The following is a 23,017-nucleotide window of genomic DNA, read 5'->3' on the forward strand; positions in this document are numbered from 1 at the left end:
TGTCAGAAGCATGCTATAGGAAGAATTTATGTGATAGGACAAAACCCTACAAGCGGATCAGCTGGTGGCATTTGTTTGATACATAAGCCAATGACAAGACTTGAAAGAAGAAATCGTAAGCCACTCAGTAAATAATCTCCATAGCTGCAGCATGAGTAACAAATCAGCAATAATTAATAAGAAACAGGACCAATCTGGAATCAGTCATTTTAACCATGCGGACCATTTGCTGAATTAGACCTCAGCAGAAATACCACTTGATCGCAATAATTCTTCATTCACTTCACTATCGATGCTTTTTGGAACTCTGGTATTGTCAGCTGAGCAGTCACTGAGAAAGCAATTTTCCATTACATGCATGAGGCAGTAACTGAAAGGTTGTAGTGCAGAAAGAGCTCATAAGACCAGGTAGACATCAGACGTGCCCCCTCCCTGAACACCTTCAGGAAGACCCTCAAGACCTGGCTCTTCGGCTAAACAGATCAGCGGACCCCCTCCTCAGCGCCTTGAGACCCTCATGGATGAGTAGCGCGCTTACAATTCCCTGATTGATTGATTGATTGAATGCATTATGCTGCAAGGGTGTGTGCATGATATCTAGCATAGGTTTGGTACCAGAAGCGCAGCCTTCCAGTATAAAATGCTATGCTCAGACATAGAATGTTTTCTAGCTATGTATGCATGCTGTACATTAGAGACCACTTGCAAACTTAAACAAATGTTTTGAGAAAATCTCTGTCTACCTTAGCAGATATGGATTTACTTACAAAACATGGGTGGTTGCATGGGATCACAAGTATCACTAATGGTACACTCCCTTGACACAAAGTAATGCATATTAGTACTCTGCGTTACTTTAGGGCGTCTCCCAGAGCAAAACAAGTTTTTTGCTAGAAAGTCAATTCCAATTCAAGACATTGCACCAGTTTGTGTGACTTGTATGATGCAAACCCAGCACAAAGTGTTAGTAAATCTGGACCCAAAAGTCTATGGGGCATATCAACAACAACCGGCGATAATTATCGCTCAGCGCTCTTAGCGTGAGGATAATTATCGCCGGCTAGCGTGAATTTTTATCGCTGAGATAGCGTGCTATTAGCAACGCTTATCTCAATAGCGATAAAAATCTACACGCTAACAGGCTAACGTGAGATTATCGTTGGAAACCCAGCGATAATCACACGTTACCTTGTTGATAGGGACAGGCAAACTTAGCCATGATATCCTCCTTCCATAGGATATCATGGCTAAGTCTGAAAATTAGCAGACGTAAAAAAGCAGCGTTAACCGCGGTTAGCGCTGCTTTTTTTGTCTCTAACAGGGTTAGCGACATTCTTGATAATAGGAGAAATGTCGCTTAGCGACATTTCTCCTATTATTTTACTCTGGAACGCCCCCTTTGCATCTCATTAGAGATGCAAGGGGAAGCGTAGAGTAAAAGGGTGCTAACACGCAAATTTGCGTGTTAGCACCCTGTTGTTGATAGGGCGCTAGTTTTATCTCTGCTTTTTTGGCTTTTAAAGCCAAAAAAGCAGAGATAAAGCCCTTGTTGATATGCCCCTATATTTGGTAAGTTGAGAATATGTATCAAGGAGCAAATAATAAATGAGCATGTAAGAAAGACTTCCGCTGTTATCTTTTTCTTTTGATCTTACCAGGTCATTGTTAACTGGGCTCTGGACTCGTGGTGGAATCCATTGTTCATAGGATGGTATCTACAAAAGCAAAGGCGAATGAAAATTAAAAAGACATATTCCAAACAGCGGCAATATTTTTAAGAATGTGAAGTAATGTATTGTTTCAAGCATGCTAAAAGTATGCCTTCATTTATTTAATTTAGAGTTTTTCAGTTGTGCGTTTATCTCTTTATAGCTGATTCCATGAAATGGACCTTTATAATGTACCATTAATTATAGTTAATAGTGCAACTGAAAATGTGTGACCTGTGGCCTCAGTATATTACACACAATTCTAGAAGCCTATTTCATCTATTGCTTAATCTGCATATTTATAAACCAATGTTTGTATCTCAAAAGTATCAGATTTTACTTGGAATAAGACATCTGAAATACAGTGAAAACCCCAAACTTTGCCTATCATTTCTAATCACATTTTACTGTATGATTACTGTATTGAAGACAAATTCTACGTTGGACCTGTCACAGTAGTCACAAGGAACCCCTACTAGGCTGGGGAAGCAGGGCACTGTGAAGACTAAATATGTCTCAGTGATCCCTGCTTATTCTGTCCTGAAATGGGCTTTCATATAGGCACATACATGACGAGGTTCAACGACTGAAAAATACACCTTCTTGGTATTGAGTCATACACTAGACTGTAGTAATATTGCATAAACGCATGAAAAGGGCAGCCTTTTTTGCTGGCATATGTGGACTTTTTTACTGTGAACTTAAACATTTGGACACATTAAAAATAAAATATTCTCAGAAGATTCCTTCTCACAGCGTCCAGTGGAGAAGTTTGGGCGTGCCTATATTAACTTCTATTAGGTTGTTATTTGTGCAGTGTGAAGCTCACTAAAACATTTTCCAGGATGCATATATTTTCCAGTCAAAACCTAATTAAATTATTGCAACTCACTTTTAAATCATACTGATATCTTCAATGTACTGTAGATCCTGATGGGCTAAGAGATATCCATTTGTGTTTTGTTTTCTGCAGAACCTACACGTTACATCTCTTTGATGACCTGATTTCTTAATTATAAAATGCCTTCTTGTAAAAAATGTAATGTTCACATTGTTCTGAAGACCTTTCTTTTTGCTGATAAAGTGGCTTTTTCTTTATTCCAGGTGTAGAAAATTACAATTTTTTGCATGGTGCTCCCAGATTTTTGCCCTATCTGCTTTTTCTGGATCAATCAATCAATCAATCAACTCAGTTGCACTTTACCCCAGCTAATCAGTAGTAAAGTACATGTGCTCCCCTTTTTATCATGATTGAATTGACATAACCCTAATTGACATATTTAACTTACCTATAAGTCAGTAGTATATGGTACAAACTGTACCCAGGGCAAGTAAGTTAAATGTAGTTAGTGGACAGCAGAACCTATTGTGCGATTCAAACACAAACATGGCTTCAGGACTACCATTGTAGCCCGAGTGGTGCTGGTTAAAAACTGCAATTCCACTTTTCAAAATAAATCATTTTGACAGGTCTAAACCTTCCTTTTAAATAATATAAAGTCAGCCTTAAGAACACTTTCCGTCCATAAGGTAGGGAGCATGGTATTAAAAAGAAGGGCATGTAGAAATGTGATGTTAAACATGTCCTTACAGTGGCTAACACCCAAAAGCTATTTTCACTGTAGCAGGGTTGGCTGCTCCAAAGAGACACACTTCGATGCACTATTTAAATTAATATTGCTATGTTTGGTTATTAACCAGCTATAAATTTAATGTATAAACTCTCTATAATACTTGCTAAAAGCACAATTCACTGGTGAAGTCAGATGTTTATTAAATATTAAGGAAACAGTACTCTTAGAAAGTTACCTTTCCCCAACCTAAAGAACCTGGAGGCTAATTTGCATAGCCTACAGGTACAGATCTCTTTTTTTTTTTTTTGCAGAGTTTTATATAGCGCAAACTTGACCCGAATCCAATCAGGTATCAGAGCGCTTTACATAGCACCAGTTACGTTACATGAGGACACACATTCATTTTTTGTTAGGCAAGGGGAGATTAAGTGATTTCCCAGAATCACAGGATGTTCAGCGTCATTACCAAGACTCGAACCCAGTTCCCCAGGTCCGAGGTCGAGCGCCCTAGCCGTTAGGCCAACTCCTCTCCTCTCTGAGTGCACAAGCTCTTTATGAGTTGTAAAAACAGCTCCCTTTGGCAAGATGACCATTTGGGCTTCCCCTGTCACAGGTAGATGTCAGATGACACCTGAACTGGCTCCTTCTTTTTCTTCTCCACATAGGCAGGCTCCAATCCCATTTGGAAGGAAGTTGCCCTCAGAAGTTGCTGAATTGACCACAGAGGAGGGGTTGCTCATTTCCCTGGCCACGCTTATGGGGTGACCATACAGGCTCTACACAAGTGGAGAAGGGTTTTGATATCTTGGATTTAGACAGAGAGAGGACACTATGGGATTGTTTGCAATAGGGCATATAGAAAATCCTGCCAAGGTGCGTAGGATAACTCCTTCGAACTTTTACCCCATTGATTAGGGAGGAGCCAGAAGTCACCTACACCCTCAAAGTGGTTTCAGGTGTAAATGTGGCATTCCCAGTACCCTCCTCAGAACATTACTGGACCTAAAGAAGATCAGAAGAAGACTAGAACCTGCTGTCTGAGACCTAAGAAGAGCTCCTAAGGAATGTAGCTGCTCTCTCTTGTAACCAGGGGTGGACAACAAGGGTCATAAGGCTGACCTCCTGTTCAAGCTACAGGGACACAACAAGATACAAGAGGCCTCTCCTGCAACTTCATTGAACCCTGCAGTTGGTCTCTGCAGGAGTGAGTCCTGACCTCCCAAGTGCTGTTCCTGAGGGCCTGGAACCCTGGACTGTGTCTGGCGGGACTTCTCATACCTCCTCTGAAAACCTGGGACTTAGACACTTTTGGTTCCAAAGACCTCCAGGGGACCAGTACAATCCTACCAAGACAATCCGACAAAGGTGCATTTCTGCTGGCCGAAGACTCAAGTTTCTCCCACTCAATGATTTTTTGCAGCAGCAAATCCAATTCAGCAGGACCTCACGGAAAAGGTATTGGGACTCGTGGAGTACTCTTCGGCTAAAGCCTCAAGCCGCGGAAGAAAACTGAGATCCAAAATACTGACTGTCAGCTAAGAAACCTTGACTAGGTGTAGGCGACAAAGGATTCTGGTTGGTGAGGGGCCTGTCTTGAGTGCGAAATTCAAATGTTTCCTGCTAGGGGCTTTCCTGCCAAAAACCAACGGCTTCACCAGGACCTAATTCGAAGGCTATCCAACCTCGTGGAGCACCCCTCAGGTACAGTTCGGATGCCTTGTCATATTTATGGTTGTCCGCCTGCCACATTTAGAGTTGTATGCCAGCCCTGCAGAAAACTCTAAACATTGGCAGTAACTGCTTTCATGTTGGTGCCTGCCAATGTATTGATAGTTTGATGGTTGTTACCGTGCTCTCAAAAAACAAAATCTCTAAGCTAGTTTTCTCTCAGGGTTTGGAGAACATTTAAATGTTTTACTGTCACTTACCACCACATTTTTCACAGCAGTAAGAGACAGTAAAAGCTGCCCATTTGACTGCCCACTCTAAATCAGGTGGGTGGCCCAATGGCCAAACCTCCAAAAGCCTTACTCCGTTGGAGTAGTATGTCAGAGATGAAGATGGAGTAGTCTCCATCACTGACATACTTTAGATCCATCAGTCTGTAAATCTAGTGGGTAGACCTTCAGTTTCATGCAGAGGTTACTCCATTGCTGTTGGGATGGAGTGCACATTCCGCCAAGCTCTGAATCAGACCCCAATTCCCAAGGTAAATCTTGCACCTGGGTCGAACCTAGTTTCTTTGTCCCACCTATGCTTCATCGCAATTGACCTCAAATCCTGCCTAGGTTCCGGTTTGCCGTGACCAGCTGACCGCAGTTGGTGCTTAGTGGTTTTTGATGCTATTCTTATTTATAACTTTAAAAAATCATATTTAAAACATTTATATTCATTGAGCCAGTGAACAAAAGTGTGGCTATCCCTTGACAAACACACACCAATGAAGCCTTAATGGTCAGAGAAACCCAAAAAGGATTTTTCACCAAACCAACATGTGTGTATAGCATTTGCATTTGGAACCAAATACCCGCAACAGACACAGGGTGCATCACAAGAAGACCAAATGTTGAATTTCTATGCAATCTATGTTAGGAGAAATACACCAACCCACAAAAAGCACTGGATTGTCATGAAAAACTGGACAATAAATTAGAGGAAGACTTAGTGAATCTAGTAAAGAAGGAACAGAAACCTTCTGGGGAGAAAACCGTAGGAAGTAGTGCTTTAGGACACCAACCAAAGAGCTTAGTTAACTTGATAATATGTCTCTTATCATCCAGTGAATCCTTCCCTGGTTAGCCCACAAAGCACCGGTGTGGCATTCCGAAGGCAAAATTGCTAGGCAACTGGAGCACTCACTAGAAGGCCACTCTGAAAATGCCAACAAGTCAAATCCGTGTTGCACATGGGCACGTCTTCTATGGTGACACTACAAGCTGTGACTGCTCAGATATGTTTAATAGTTAAAAGTAGTGAAAATGGCTAGAAGGACAGAAAGGAAAGCCAAACAGTAGTCCAAACATCTCTGACGTCAAAGTTCCCAAGACTATTGTCACCCTCTCATAATGCTTGAGCAGGGATCAGGATTTTAGTCGAAGCCCATTCTTGCAGATTCCCGCTGCATTTACACTAACGGTTTTTATAGAAAGTGATATGCTGTGCTGACCAATACCTACTACCATGGCTACAGTGTCAGTATTGTCACCAGGAACCTGCACCTCAATCTACAACTCAGACAATGTAGTCTAGCTCAGGGCTGCATAGGCGTGTGGGTGCAGCAGAGTGATGTATCTTTGGATATGGAGAGACTGTTCTGCATATAGTGCTATGTTGGCAATGCGAGCTGACTAGGCAGTCTTTTTCTATGTGCATGGGGGTGACTGGAAGAGTTGTACTCAGTCCCTTCATAAATAAATGATGGGATTTGTCTGGGGAAGAGGTGGCCAAAGTCCAAAATTTTACTTACTTGAAACACAAGCAATTGGAAGCACCTGTTGAAAATCAGGGCTCTCCAATTTCAGAGGTCGGTTGAATTTTTCACTTTGCTAAAAGGCTGGGTCATAAACCAGTAAAGGAACTGATTCACATCTTTGTGAGTAAACGTCTTTTGATCGGCACCTATGGTGCCGTAGTGGGGGGTTATGTAGATGCTGCAGATATACAAAACGTTGAAAACAAATTTATAGGCATGCATTTGGACCTGCTGCAATCCTCACCCACCATTTATTGTCATACTGAGGCAGGCCTAGGTTTGGTGGAGGACTTTATTAAATTTCAACCCTTACTGTTGTGGTTAAACTCCTCCACACGAGGTAGAGCTCTGGTCTTATTCATTTCCCGTGGCCTTTTCTGCGCAAGGTTCTTAGTTTGCAAATCTTCCTGCATATCCCAGCGATGATCAATTCATTCAAAGAGCATTGCACTTTATATTGTTTTGACATTTTTATACGACACATTGGAAATGTTTTTGATCCAATTTTACATGAAGCAATTTTTAGATCATACAAAGCATGCCTTCTTCTTTCTACAACAATTGGGGAGTGCAGTTTGCTGTACAGTAATTCATTTGATAAAATGCTTGTTAACTACTAGAAAGAAATACTGGTATGGCCTAGTGCACTCTTGCTGTATGATCTGCTATTTGGAAGCTTTTTTATGGTAAATATTTAGTGTAAAATGCCTTTCAAAATGTGCTTTTGGGAATCCAATTTCAACTTTTTCAACATGAATTTTATCATGATTTAATGTATTTATTCTCTTTGCTGTATGCCTGTACTTTTATGGCTGTTTTAACAAATTGGAGAAAGTGACAGGTACCATCTACTGCTGCTCTGGGTCTGTGTTTGCTGCGATGCAGGGAATAGTGGGTCACTATTCAATACTGACTAATTTGTACTTCACAGACCAGAAAAAACCTCTGCGCCACTGCAAGAGAACTTTGTAAGACTAAAGGGATTCCAGTGACAGTCAAATGTCACTTCAGCAATTGCAAGGAGAGCCCAATGATACTGTGGTGCATCCAGTGGCATTCTAGTGACACTGTGCCATTCATACTTTCAGGCAGGCAGTAGATAGGCAGTAGATAGATGTGCTATCTTAAGGAAGTAGAAGAGCTTCCTGAAGTAGTAAATTGGTGGGAAATCAAAGATATGGAGAGAAACTACAGTTTAAAGAACTGCTGTTCCTCCATACACTCTGTCCTTTTACCACATTTGTAAGGTAGGAGTTACCTTCCTTTCACGCCAGTGTATAGCTAGTTAAAATATGGCAAACAAGTGCGAAGACCAAATGTAATTTTTCCTCATGATTGGACTCTCATTAGGTCTCGCCTGACCCAGCGCATGCGCTGGTCTGGCGAGACTTTTTGTGAGGGCTCAAAAAAGTGCTACCACTGTAGACTAGAACTACAGTGCATGTGCGCGGGCGCGCGCGCCTCACTTTCGCAGCCGCACGGCTGCTGTGATGTTTGATCGCGATCACTCTCACTTTCGCGTGAGCCATTTTTTTTTTTCCAGTTTATTGCTTCTATGTAGTAATGGTTGCACCCGTGTGCCGCCATTACTAAAGAGCAGCAATAAACAGAAACAAGCATTGGCATAGCCAATAGGTCTCGCTTTTGGGACCTTATAAGTATTTAGTTATGCAACTGTTGCATGGCTAAACACTTATAAGGTCCCAAAAGCGAGACCTATTGGCTATGCCAATGCTTGTTTTTAAGTAAGCTTTGGACACTGTGCTTGCTGCAAAGAGATTAGTTTATAAATACTTGTATTACCTGAAAGAGACTTAATTGTAAATTCGATCATATCGAAGCCACTTCTGCATGTTGCAGGGTGCATTGCTAGTAATCTGCTTGAGTGATTTTTGCTTTTAAATTGTTTTTATTGCACTGTTGTGAATTCCACCTGTCTCAGTCAGGAAGGAGAGGGTCTTGTTTCATTCTGTTTGGTCCCGAGTGGAGCGCCATCCTTCATCCACTCAACAGGACCATTTCCAGATGCCATCTTGTGGTCTAGATGTTAGAACGCCTTCCCTGCGCCTATTTAATGAGATCCACAATGTGGACCCATGTATTGGACACACCGCTGGCTTGCTGAAGGTGCACCAAAGGGAAGCCCGTCTGCGCCCGTCCACGTCCAGACCGCAGCCAGCGCTAGCCACGCTGCCCAAATTCTGAACATCCAGAGCATCAAATGGTACAGGGACTCACTTCTGGCCTTGAATGGTGATCCCTGCATTGGCATGACCCGTTTGGACCTGGGTGCGGGGAGCGCCAAGTACTGCTGTAAGGCTTGCTATTTTAAGCTGGATGTGCCTTTAGGGCTAGAGGGTGGAATTGTACCTCCCTTAAGGTCCCCCTATGAAATATGCTCAAGGGTTAGAGCCTGCCTTATTAAGTGCAGGTCTCTTCAGAAACATGTGGATGATATCTGGCTTTCCTTAGCCAATAACACCTGGGCCCTAATGTTTCTAACATAAACCTGGTTACAGAGGGCTCAAACTATGACTTGGCTTTGGCTGCCCCCCCTTTGGACTTTGGATTGTGTGTGCTAACCGAGATGGAAATAGGGTGGGGGTGGCGTTGCCATCATTCTAAACGACAGCTGGGAGATCTACACCTCTAGGCTGGATCAAATCAGCAATACTGAGGGCCGAATCTTTTGTGTCAAGCTCTCACTATCCTTTTCCTTTGTGGGACTGCTGCTTTATAAGCCACCTGATTACCATTATAGTTGTACGCTAGAACTTTGAGATACTGTTTCTCAGTTGATATTACAGTATGCCAATTTGTCAGTCCTGGGAAACTGCAACCTACACGTTGATGATCTGAATTGCCCCCAGGCTTCCCAGCTAACCTTAACGTTTTACTTAGCGGGTAACCTCACCAACCCACGGAGCGGGCCATATGTTGGACCTACTTTTTACAAATAATCAAAATCTTAGAGTGGAAGACCCTCTTTTCCTGGTATGGACGGACCATTTTTTGGTCCCATCCACTTTTGCCTTCTAGGCTTAGCCAGTAATAAAAAGGAAAAATTTGAAATAAGGAGGAATTGGAGGAAAGATGATAGAGTGATCGTAGGGCTGCCACTTCAGGAATCTGTGCCACAGCTGTCAGATAGTGACTCATATTGTTTCAACCTGTGGATCACGAACGCCTTAGATACAGTTGCCCCAATAATGCCAGAACTTCTAAAAGATCTAAACAACCAGCCCCCTAGTTCTCGGCCAAACTTAGGTTGGCGAAGGGCCTCTGCAAAAGGTTAGAGCGCTGTTGGAGAAAGTCTTACAATCATGAGGATAAAAATGCATATAAGGAGTTTGAGAAGTTGGCCCTTATGGGGGTTTAAGAGGTCTTAGACAACTTTAGAAAGCTCTATAAGTGGTAGCTGTGGAGAGCAGCCTTCAGGCTTATTCCAGAAGGAGTGTAAAGCAGCTTGTTTTACCATAATGCAATATTATAGTATAAATTAAGTGAAAAAGAACCACACAAAGAATTTATAAAAATATGTATTTATTATATAATACTCTCTATCACATACAAATATCTCCTACCCAGAGATATCCACAATGCACACAATATTTAGCAAAGAAACACAGTAAATAGCACGTAATACACAGTGGGCCCTGGGGGGACCAAACCATACACTAAGAAAGTGGTATAAGAACCACGCCTCGGGTCAAGACAAGGTCGAGAGGATGTAGAAGTGCTGGGGACCCACAGAACCAGCCAAGGTAAGTAAATAGGGACCTCATGGAGAGCGTGTGCAGTGTGGGAACACAACTGCATGCTCAGTACAAGTCTTTGTGTAAGTCACGGCTGGATTTTTAAAGATTAAGGACCATTCCCAGTGGACCCTGAAGAAACCCCATGGATGACAGAAGGTTGAAGAGCCACCCCACCCGTGGATACCCTAGTACACACGTTACCTACACCAGGGAAGCCGGGAGCATACATGTGAAGTGGCATCGGAAACCGCCGTCAAACCCAATGGAGGACTTGGGGAAAGTGCAGCTGCTGAAGGAGTAGAAAATGTCCGGTGGAATCCAAAGGTGGATTCAAGTTGAGAGGTACCTGCAAGCAGAGAGGACAGAGTCTATGTCACTCAGGGGTGACCAGTAGACTTGGAAGACGAATGCCGTCTGAATTTGGGTGTTGCAGGAGAGTTGACGAGGACCTTGACTCTGCAGCTGTGAGGACCAGGTGATGCTGAGGACGTCCAGAAACCATACTCGAGCTGTCCCATGAAGGAGGTCGAGTGCTGATGGGTTGGTGTCTGGCGGGAGCACCAACAAGCATTGGCAAATGCAACCAACTCAGGAGCTGAAGAAGTAGCAACGTCGGGACTAGCAAGGTCCAGGGGACTCAGCACAAGCAGGGGAGTCAGGGAAGGCCCGAGCAATCAGGAGAGCCCAAGAGAAACAAAGACGACCCTCAAATGGACCCACAGGCAGGAAGCACTGGAGTTGCGAGAGGACCTCAAGCAGCTCACGAACAGATGCAGGCCACGATGCACACGATATGCGGTGTGGTCCACGTTTCTGGTCAGAGGAGATGCTTGAGGTTGGGGCTACTTGGAGCCCGAAGATCTTATTCGAGAGAAGTTAACAAGCCTTTGCAACTGCAAATTGACATGGTGCACAAGGGTCCGATTATCGCAACCCCCACGAGGGATACTGGCCTCAAACTTGGTGAGAGGGCAGGGCAGGCCTCGGGAGCTGTGGAAAACTACTACCTGTGTTGCAGAGCCATTCGGAGTCCAGAGAAGTTCAGGATCTCCAGACCAGTTGACTTAATTGCGGTGCCTGCGAATGCATGGGAGTGACTCCTTAACTCCAAGGGAGATTCCTTCAGGTGTCTTTGATGTTCACAGTCCTTGGAAGGTTCCTATATGGTGCACAGGCACAGACAATGCAGCAGACTGGAAGGGAGACGGAGTCAAGCCCAAACAAAGTCCAGCAAATTCCAGAGTGCCCAGACGGTAGAAGAAGAAGTGGTGTCTGATCTGAATTTTATCCCACGACGAATCTAGGGACGTACACCCAGTTAAGCCCGTAAGTACCCTAGGGAAAAGGTTGGGATGATTCAGGGGCCCTCCCAGGGGATGGTCTGGACAGAGGGGAGGTTGCTCCCTTGTCCTTTGTCCAGTTTCACGTCAGAGCGGGAGCCAATGGCTCCCAGGACTGGTTTGAACTGGACTATGCATGGGGACACTAAATGTGGCCCTCATGCAGACTGAGTGGGCCTGGCAAGCGCACCCGCCATGCCCCAATACACTAAATCCTGGGTGGGAGGTGGTCACACCTCCCTATGATAGGATGCCTATTGTTCTGCCTTCCCCTGCTCGAGCCTGGCTCAGCAGCAGGAGGACAGAATCGTGTCTCTGGACGGCAGCAACAATTTTGTGCTGTCCGGGTCTGGAAGACTGGTACCGGGGACATGGAGAACTCTTCCAGTGCTTGGAATCATACGGCCCACACTGTTTACGGTGTGGGGGTATGATTCCAATGTGTTTGATACCAAACATGATAGGATTCATTGCAGCCAGTTTCAAGATGGTCATTGCGTAACTACACGATGCCCCTCTATGTGGTATATGGCTGCTTCATTGACAACCCAGGAGAATGGACTCCGTAGGCTGCAGGGGTGTCCTGCTCATACAGGGACACCCTCATTACTTAGAAACAAGCAACCTGCCTTCAGGATTGCAAAGGCCTGCTAGAGGGGTGACTTATCGGTTTTAAGTGGAGTGACCCTAGATATATAGAAACCTATATCCTTTAGTAAGTGGGGCTAGCACCAGCTTACCCAGGCTGCAATGGCAGGCCTGTAGTTCCATTTTGAATGCATAGTACATGCTTCAGCCCATGGGAGACCTCTGGGGTACCTATGCCCTAGGCACCTTAGTACCATATACTAGTTACTTATAAGGGTACCCCAATATCCAATCTGGGATATACCTAAGTACTGAACATGGCAATTTAGGGAGAACGCAGATAGACTGGGATCCTGATTAGCAGGATCCCAGTCAGACTAGTCAATAACAGCTTAGAATCAGGCAAAAAGTGGGGGTAACCATAGAAGCATATCCTACTTTCCTACAAGGAGGCTCTGAAAACATTTCGCAAATTGATACGGAGTAAGACGAAGGAATACTTTGCTAGTTGTATTGAGACAAAACTGTTTCTGAAATGAAAACCTGCAACCATTGCATTTACACTGGAAAAATAAGCATTCAAGGGCCTATTTCGACTAAAAAGACATTATATGAATTGGTTTCTACGAAAAGGTAAATGTCATTCATTCTGAAAATTTCCATTAAACAGGTTAGATGAAATGACTTCTCAGTAATGGTATTCCATGAAATCGTTTTTCTATGAAATCGCATATAACCCATTGTTTGGAGGGTTAAATGAGGCTGCATATATTTACCCGATACAGTCCTTATTATAATATATAATAGCCTCTATAAAATGTATTTACCTGGCCTGGAGTTTCAGCTGTGTTCTTCCCTGAAAATAAATGAGTCGTATCTCCATTCTGAAATTCATATTCAGTCAGGTCTGATTAAAGAAAAATAATAAAAATGCATGATTTTAAATGGTATTTAACATTTAGGTGTTCATGACTTCTAGCGATGCACACTTGTATAAATAAGGTTAATACTACTGACACCACCGGCCACATGTCAAAATGAATTCCGGATAGCGGCTCAAATAAACCCCAAAATACAGATGTTTTCTATTAAAATAACTTGAATTATACTATACAAACTAGCAAGCAAGTTTGAAAACGTGTGCTCATAAGCATTCTTCTTTACCCCTTGGGCCTGATTTATAAAGAAACATCTTCCATGTTCAAGCCAGGCTTACCAATGGGAAATGACTTCAGTCTGCCTGCAAAATTTGTTTATTCACAAAGACTGTTTTGATTGAATAAATGTCGCTAAAGCATGTAAAGATTTTCCACTTTCTCAGTAACACCTTGAAGAAAGGTTGCCAGCTTCCCCAGGACAAGGATCAGGGAAATCTAATGAAAACAATATGAAACCTTGCACCATCTTAAATCTGTGAGTATTAACAAACATTGCCAATGCGTTTCCCACCTGTATTTGCATTTTCCAAACATGCAACTGAATGATTCAAAATGAAGTGTTGTATTAAGTGTGGAAAAGCGTACAAGTTTATCTTGTTTTCTCAATGGGTGTTGGAGAAGGGTTGATGGTGGTAAATCAGTTACTGTAGAAAGGAACAAGTTATTTTTAAAAACATATTGCATTTTCTAACCCTACCTATGTAGCCAGTCCTGAATTGACCTTTGTGACACTCTGCCATTGTCCCTGTTGGCTACAGGCTAAGGGGCTGCTTTCAGAGCAGGATGTGATGCCATGGCGCAGCCATGCCCCTTGGCCCCTTCTAGTAATAGCCTCATGCACGGTGTGGTTGCCTTGAACACTTTTGTTAGGGCTGATTTTGGTTTCCTAATACACACCCCAACAATACCGTAAGGACATATTAAAGTATATAAATAACAAAGGACGGTAAAATATAATGAGAAATCATCTGAATCTGCAGGCAATGGTACCACTACAAGAGCCCACTGAAGAACCAGAAGTCCCTGTCTTTTCTTCAGGACTAAAGTCTCTAATTGTCACATTAGGCCTGGCTAACTGTGTTAAAGTGTTCCACATACCTTCCTCTCCCAACACTAGGCACAAATGACAGCATCTAACTCTAAGAACATTGTCCCCTGACCTCAGGAACATACCCCAAGTAACCCCTCCTGATCTCAAGATTTGTCTATTGGAAACTTCTCAAACTCTTGAGTATGTTCCTGGGGAGTAAGGTGACTCCACATGTCTGTGAATGTCTATATTTAGGTTTCTGGACAATGATGTGGGTAGAAACAGCTCTTGCCAACACATGATAAGGCATTATTATCGGTATTGGAAAAGACGGTCATGCAACTCTCATAATCAACAGCCTTTTTCATAGTTCATCATGAGAGAGAGGTAATTTCCAAAGTGCATCAGGTCTTTACTATGAGGTAAATATGCAGAACGATTCTAATTAGCGGAAGGAGCTAGTTAGTATTAGGCCTGCTTCATTGACACCACACTCTAACAAGGGTAGCAGTCTTCTAACCACATTTTGTAATTAGATGCACAGAAGTCAGAAGAGTTTGTGCCCCAAGGTATTATTTTCTATAATGAAGTGGCCTTGATAAAGGCAAAAACTGGTCCTCAAATCCAGAGAAGTGAAACTGCAGGATGTCTTGCATAATAAATTAGTGCCAGCCCAGAAAAACTCTCACTCCTTCCTGTATGAGTTACAAATTACCTTATACATGGAACAGGAAAGGTGATTTTCTAGAAGTGATTATATTTGTTCCACACTGATGGGAAAACAAAGGGACTGAAAAGGCGTAATAAGGAGGATCATTCTGGTTAAATGTCCCAGTAAGAATTCAACCAGACACAAATGGTTGATAATGGCTATGCATATCAAACACAGGCAACAGGGGGTGGGGGAGAGGGTGATTTTAAATAGAAGGAATAAACTCTAGTTTTATGCAGTCTAATCTTTTCCTAAAACAAAAGAACTTTGATCACAAAAGAGAGTTAATACTTTAAGTACAATACTACAGAGGGAAAAAAACGAGTGCCACAGTGCCTCATTGTACATTTGTAAAGCTGCCATCTCCTGATATTTGATTAGTACTGCTCCTTTGCTATTATACAATAAGTAAGGTTATCCACACCCACACTATCAGGTGAGATACCAATGAAATAAAAAATGTTAATGAGACACGGGGCAAATGTAATTCTTGTAGGACCAATATTATTCTCATGATTATGTTCAGTCATTATTATTTTGAGCTTAACAAATACATTCCTTGCTCACAATATTTTCAAGTTTTAGAGCATAAAAAGGCATGGAAAGCAGTAAATTACACCTGGAAAGCCAATGGAATTTAGAGTCAAGAAGTAATGTAATCATATAAATGCCATGAATCCTCAGGGCATACTTCCACCTCGGTTCTCACAGAGTTTTAGAGGACAAAATGCTACTCCATTGTCTTCAGTAAAAAAGATTTGAAGACAAGTTAACCCTGTCATTAGACCATTGTCTCTTGTTTTCATCATTTTGGTACCTACAACTCTACTTACTTAGGGGCCGATTCACAGAACTAATCTGAGACAAAATCCTAAACTTACTACTTTTGGTATTCACAGAAGGCATTTAGTAGTAATAAAGTTAGTATTTTGTCTTAAGTTAGTATTTTGTCTTAAATTTGTATTTTGTTTTAAATTAGTATTTTGTCTTAAATTAGTATTTTGTCTTAAATTAGTATTTTGTATTAAATTTAAGTTTTGTCTTAAGTCAGTATTTTGTCTTAAATTAGTATTTCGTGTTAAATTAGGATTTTGTCTTAAATTAGGATTTTTTCTTAAGAACAAAACTTAAGACAAATCCTAACTTAAGACAAATCTTACTTAAGACAAAATCCTAATTTAAGACAAAATCCTAATTGAAGACAAAATCCTAATTTAAGACAAAATCCTAACTTAAGACAAAATACTAACTTAAGACAAAATACTAATTGAAGACAAAATCCTAACTTTAGACAAAATACGAACTTAAGACAAAATACTAACTTTACTACTACTAAATGCCTTCTGTGAATACCAAAGTAGTACGTTTAGGATTTTGTCTCAGATTAGTTCTGTAAATCGGCCCCTTAGTGAAGAGCTATGACCCTTATAGCTCTAAGTTAGGGTGGGTTTATGTATATCTGTAAGGCAGTGGACCCAATTCCCATGTAGAGTGCATCAACAAACCATTACTACAGAATCTTACCATGATGTTTAGAAGATCCTGCATGAGAATTGTAGCACTGATAGATGTATTTAAGAATGAACCTTCATTACATAGTTTGACTATCATCTTCCTTCATAATTAAATAATCTACAATAAGTGGTGTCTGAACAGCAATATAGATCAAGAAAATGGTCTATGAGAAGTCCATCAAGCAGGGAGTAAAATGAAGGGTCCTGCTCCCTTTTTAGGTCTCGCCTGACCCAGCGCATGCGCTGGACTGGCGAGACTTATTGAGAGGGCTCCAAAAAGTGCTACCAGGCCAGCCTAGAGCTACAGTGCATGTGAGCGGCCGCGCTTTACCGCGATTACATTCACTTTTGCGGCCGCATGCCCCTTTGATGTTTGATCACGATCACTTTCACGGCTGCTTGTTTTAAATACTTACACGGAAAATGCTGTAAAAGTGCATTTACTTTCCAACGGGGATTGAGCGGAGTTTCCCACAGCACCTATAACCAGGAGAATCCGATGAAGGGCAGTCATTAAATAATGACAGGTGCGCACCCACCAGGATTTAAGCTTATGTTAGCACTTAACTTGCTGAGCACATAGATGAGCTAATTACGGGGTTCATTTTTACAGACACATTTTGTTTATCAGGAGGCAGTTTCACATAACGCTAGGATTTAACATTCAGTCTCTGGACAGCTCAGTCCAGTCCTTGTGGTTCACCTCGGGAAGTATTTGATTCAGTAGAATGTAGTTTGAGGCACTTGTTTAGTTCCGAGTTTTTTACACTGGCTTCTTTCTGTAGTTTATTTTAGCATTTGGCAGAGTCCACGTTTCCAAGTGAAACCGAATTCAGTGAGTTTTTTTCTAGTATTGTTATGTATAAGGATAAAAAAGAAATGTGAGCACAAGTAGTAGCAAGTAATGATATTTCACGTTGTCACTGGGTATTGGCGTAAGGGTTCTTTTTGGGACCATTTAGCTACTCTTTATATTCTGTCTTTGTTTCTTTCCTTAAACTACACACGTTTCTACATAAAACACAGAGCTATTTTTGTTCAGAGTTAGTGCTCTGGTTATTGAGTTTTGATGGTCCTAAACAGTCATAAGCATGCAATAATGTTTGCTGCATACTTTCTGGACTCCACCTGGTTTACCACTAATGACGGAGGGGATTTGACTCACAGGGAGTGATTTGGAGATTGAATAGTGACAGATAATCCTACAGGACTGTCGGCCACTAGATAAAGCCTAGCTAGACCTCTTTTTTGATCCTGTGGGTATAACAAACAAGGACCTAATTTGGGTCAAACAGGCCTTTATCCAGAGGGTGATTACAGAAAGGGAGAATTCCGTCTTAACGAAACAGTCGTTTCAGGGTAATGTCATGTTTAAATCTGCTCCGGGAATGGAGCTGGTACCTCCTTTTGGATATGCCTAATCATCATCGCGCCTCTTAACATTTCTGAAACTGTATATTTTCCACCAACTGTTATTGCCAAAGGGGTTTTGTTTTTTTCAGTCAAACCTTCCTCCATGCACCTGGGACAATATTTATATCTGTACCTCCATGCACCTAATATTTTAATATCAAAAATTCTCCACCCTCTGACGCAAATATCTAAGGCCTATATTTGGCTTGCATGCAGTTTTAACAAGTTCAGACTTGCTTACCTATACTTACAGCTTTTGGCTGCTCCCAAATTGTGCTTTTTTGTCGCCTATTTTTATCTGGGGTTTTAAGCTCTACTCGATTTTTATTTGTTTATTTGCCTGTGGAATGCTTTGTTTATATTTTTTAAGAACTGTTTTTAAAAAATGTGACTGATTTTATTGCCGTATGGATCGATGTTTTTCATTATTTATCCAAACTTGCTTGTTATGATGAATTTCTTTTTATTCTGTACTTGTATGATTTTCTTTGAAAGTCAAATAAAATTGTATTGATTAAATTACTAAACCTAACCATTTGACACAAAATATATTTTTTTCCTCTTTCATTTAATACATTTGTGTTAACTCAGAATGCTTTGATGATGGAACAAGTTGCCCTTTAGCCTTAATAACAGTTTCCAAGTCAATCATAAGAACAATCAATATATGCACAAAGTGTGGTGCAGCCATCGACATAGTCTGGTCTGGTTTGGTCAGTGGAGGCTACAAAAGAAATGCTGAATGTGGACAGAGTTCGATGTAAACAAAGCTGTTCCTTCTTTCCTCATGCCATTCATCCAGATCTTGAGCTGTCACTGCCTTTGCGTACCCTGGGGTAGAGTTTCCGTTAATTGTGAGCATCTAGTTAGTAGATGACAATCCATCAGAAGCTCCCGCTTGCATCTTTCCACTCGTTGCCAAGGCTGTTCAGATGTTGTTCTGCATGAGATAAGCGGTTGCTTAGCAGGTGTCTAGCTTTGCTGCTGAAATATAACTTTACATTGCTTTTTCCTACTTAGGGTTTAAGGATACTTTTAGACTTCTGTTGCCACAACCCATGTGAACTTTCAGTATTTTGAATATAACAGGATGCTGCTTCCTGTGCTTGCTGCACATTTCCTCAAGTGTTTTTGTTTCGCATGGCTCAGATGTTTTTGTGCTGTGTGGGGATATGGCCCAATTGATGAACATCTTTGCAAGTGGAGGGGCAAAACACACAAGCAAATAGGTTGATTTGCAAGTGCAACGAATTCACAAATGGGAATTTGCACTTTTAAATCCTTTTTCCCATGCATTAAATTGGGCCATGATTGTGTAATGTTATGCAAGTGTACATTTTCTTCCTCAAGTTGGGGAAAGGTGGAATCACTTCGTTAGGCGGTAGTCCCTTTAAATTCTGGAAACATCACAGACTAAAGAACGTTGGAATTACTATCAAACATACCTCTCACACCTTCTGGAAGTGGTTAGAGATTTTCTCATGTGATGGGCAGGAGAAAGGTCCTTGGTACTTTGGGGATGGGAAGTGATCACTACTCCACTAAAAACTGGCTTGATTAGGTGTTCCTCTGGGTGGGTGGGGGATCATTTGTTCCATGATGAGAATAAAAAATTTAGCTGCACAAATGTGTTAATGTGTTGCCATGCACAATTATATATGCAAAACGTCTTTCACATGTTTGCAGTTAACAAAATATTTCCTGTAGTATTCTGGGAAATCTTTGTCATTTTTTGTTATTTGCAAATCTACACCCAATGTGAGGGTGTAAATTAGCGAGAGCGCACATGTACATTTTTGACAACGGCTCTTTCTGTTGTGTGAAAGCAGATGTGGTCCTTAACGCCTCTTTAGTTACACCTCAACATTCTGACTTAACGTTTTCTGTGGGCTACACAGATTATGAGAGGTTGCCTTGCCATGCTTTTCGACATTGACAGCATTTGAGTAACCAACCTAGTTTAGGAAAAATCACATTACAATTGCTTGCCTAATCACCAACCACATGTCAGCCATTCCCCAGCACAACAATGATAGCAACCTAACTGTGTTTCATTCCGAAGACATTTTTATTTCAACAGAGAGTAACCACTCAATAATATTCAATTGACAAGTTCAGTAACTCATGCTGCTTTAAAGTGCATCTTTGAACACTTCATCATGCATTTGTGCTCATAAAAAGATGTAAAATTATTATTTTACAAAAGGTGACTAGTAGCTAAGAACCTAAGCAGCTGCAGAGACAATCTCACTCTAACTGAAAGTTAGCTGCTCTAATTTACCATTGCAGCCGAAACGTCAGTTCTGCCGTTTGCTGTGGAGCAGTGACCAAGCACAGATTGATTCAATTGAATAAGTGCCCGTCCGCTGCTCCAGTACTATTGTGGTTTTTTTTGACGAGCTGAAATGTCACTTCCAACGTTTATTTTTTCGATTAGGTGTAGCACTTCATTACAGCGCATATGTTTGCAGGATGTTTCTCCCTGTCGCACGGCATTTTTGCTTCCACCTCAACCCATTTTTCGTGCCCCCGAATCCACATACCCCACCCCTTTTTGCTATCCTGTTGTAGTTTTCATCCCCACGCCCTCCCTCGTTGCTGCTGCACCCATCTCCCCACCGCCTCCACCCCTTCTCCCCTTCCCCAAAGTCATTGCTTGCCTGGTCTCCCTCCCCCATTGTAGCCCAGTCATTGTTTTTAAAGGAGGGCCCAGTGTGTGGTAATATGTTGCTTTTTATTTAGGTTAGGTTTTGACTTTTTTCTGTTTCTATGAGATTCTGCTGTTACCATGATGAGAACTGAGCACTTTGATAGTTCTGAGTAGAATGTTTATTGCTGAAGCTGTGAAAGGCAGTTACCTGAGTTACCTGGCAGAGGCTGTGGCTGGAGTTTCTTATGGATGATAATATAGTTTTTTCATTTTTTCTCTATGTGGAAACCTTCTTGGTGACATCCAACTTCACACCTTGCTTGTTGATGTTCCTAAATACACCCCTTTCCTTCTCGTTCATTGTGCCCCTTTGCACACCTTCACCCTTGTCCGCTCAAGGATGTGTTTTTTTTTATTCACTTTTTGATACCCGGGAGCCGCTGGATGTTACCAAGCTGCTTGCTTTCTTATGTTTGCACTTCTGTGTACATTTGTTTTGGAGCACCCACCAACATGACTGCCGTACATAGCAGCAGTGTTGTGACTTGAATTGTTTCTATGCATCCTTTCCCTTAGTTACCTGTTCCCTGCTGCTCATCCAGTATGGATGTGATGTAATGGACTGCTGGAGTCCCTGGTGTGGTTGAGAGAGTGTCAGTTGGAGTGAGTGAGCTGAGCAGCAAGGATGCTGCACCTTGTGAGGATTACTCAATACTATCTTCTATACTTGGACTTGCTTAACAGCTTACCTGTGACCTTAATAAACCATCTTCTTCTAAACTACGTATACTGGACCTCTTTACATTACAACAAGCAGCATTTGTATTTACTTATTTGCTGCTCATGATGAGCGATATTAAATAGCGTGCCTGGCAGCTGCCCTAGTTTGAATCAGCTGTGCTCATCAAACAGAATTCATTAAGAAACTAACAGGCAGCAGTTGGATCCTGCTTGTCAAGCTACACAGACCAGGTGTGCGTCCTGATCGCACCAGCAGACCAACCCCACCAGCAGGATTAGTAACGCTTGCTGCTGGGAATGCTGCAGTTGACTCCCACGCTATCGTTGAAGCATCGTAGTCTATACTCGTGTCCAGTGATATGAGCATGCTTGATGACCTGTCTGTGTCCCAGTTAGTCTTGCACACCACCATTTGTACCTATGGACCTCTGTTTCTCCCAGATAAGTGTTCAAGCAAGGCCTCTCAAGCGCCATCTGCTCTGTGGAGGTGGGCAGGGGTTTGGGGGGATGGGTACTGAATGGACTGCTGATGTCCATGGGGGTAAAGTCATGGTCAGGAGAGCCACATGGATAAGGAAGTCAGTGACTGTAGGCAGGCAGTGAGTATGCTGCTTTGCATGCTGCACATGTGGTGTCACTGCTTTCACAGCATGAGTGTGAGACGCTGCAGCTAGGTATTGTGACGCCTGTTTGTAGTCTTGATAGGGAGTGGCTTCTACTCAAGCCAGTCAACAGTGTTACCAAAGAACCGTGTCTTACACCACCACCACCACAACTGCTGCACGCACATTTGAGACGCACAAAAACTAGACATTCTTACACAAGTCAAACACATATTTGACCAGGCCTCTTTCTGCGCCCTGTCCCTTGCTCAGACCTGACCAGTAGTCTTTTCTGAAATCTACCACTTCCTGTCCCTCCCCTGCACCTTCTTTCCTAGAGCCTTTCTCATCTTTCACAGAGATTAAATCTGTCTACCACCAAAGCTCTCTCCGGTCCATTCTCCTGTCCCTCTATACTACGGACCTTCCCTCACCAGACACCGGCCAAACCTCTTTCTCCCCGCTCCCATCCCCCTTCCTGGAGACTACCACCTACCCCAGTCTACGAACACAGAGCGAGGAATCTTGAAGCCCACCCTTGGGTAAGTCCGTGCAATTTTCAGCCCTTAGTTCTGCTGTTAGTAAGTAACTGTCATTAGTGGAGCAGTGTAGTGACACCGGTTCCCACAAGTATGAGAGGCCAATGGCGCCTTTTTTATGGCTGTCTTTCTCTGCTCAATAAAAAGTCCTGGGTGTTATGAACCATACCAGCAGGTTTTTAATATCTGACATTCTTTTCAAACCTATACCGAAGGCAGAAGGTGCATTACCCTCTAAGCTCTTATTGTATTGCAACGCAACAATTATATTGCGCTTACTACCATTGTGAGGTGCTGAAACGCTTGCTTACTTGGGCAGCACGCTACACCGTGTAGGGTGTGTGAGCGGAAGGATTTCGTTTTTCTTTTGACCCTGTGTTGGAAGTATTTCCATGTCATGTGTGATGGCCACTGAGGTGCAGTTATAGTGTTAAGGT

At 42.3% G+C, this 23,017-nt stretch overlaps 1 protein-coding gene across 2 annotated transcripts in view; it reads right to left on the minus strand.

Moving 5' to 3' along the window:
* Positions 1 to 23,017, minus strand: part of SAMSN1 (SAM domain, SH3 domain and nuclear localization signals 1) — a 388,340-nt gene that overhangs the window by 258,440 nt on the left and 106,883 nt on the right. The window contains exons 6-7 of one of the 2 annotated variants that reach the window (XM_085623046.1): positions 13,269 to 13,348; positions 1,656 to 1,715 (exon numbers count right to left, since the gene is read on the minus strand). In XM_085623046.1, the coding sequence (XP_085479172.1) occupies positions 1,656 to 1,715; positions 13,269 to 13,348 (140 nt within the window). The remainder of the gene's footprint in view (positions 1 to 1,655; positions 1,716 to 13,268; positions 13,349 to 23,017) is intronic. The other variant, XM_085623045.1, reaches the window with a different exon arrangement.

This window comes from Triturus cristatus, chromosome 8 (genome assembly GCF_964204655.1).
Source record: "Triturus cristatus chromosome 8, aTriCri1.1, whole genome shotgun sequence".
In the NCBI taxonomy this organism is placed as follows: Eukaryota; Metazoa; Chordata; class Amphibia; order Caudata; family Salamandridae; genus Triturus; species Triturus cristatus.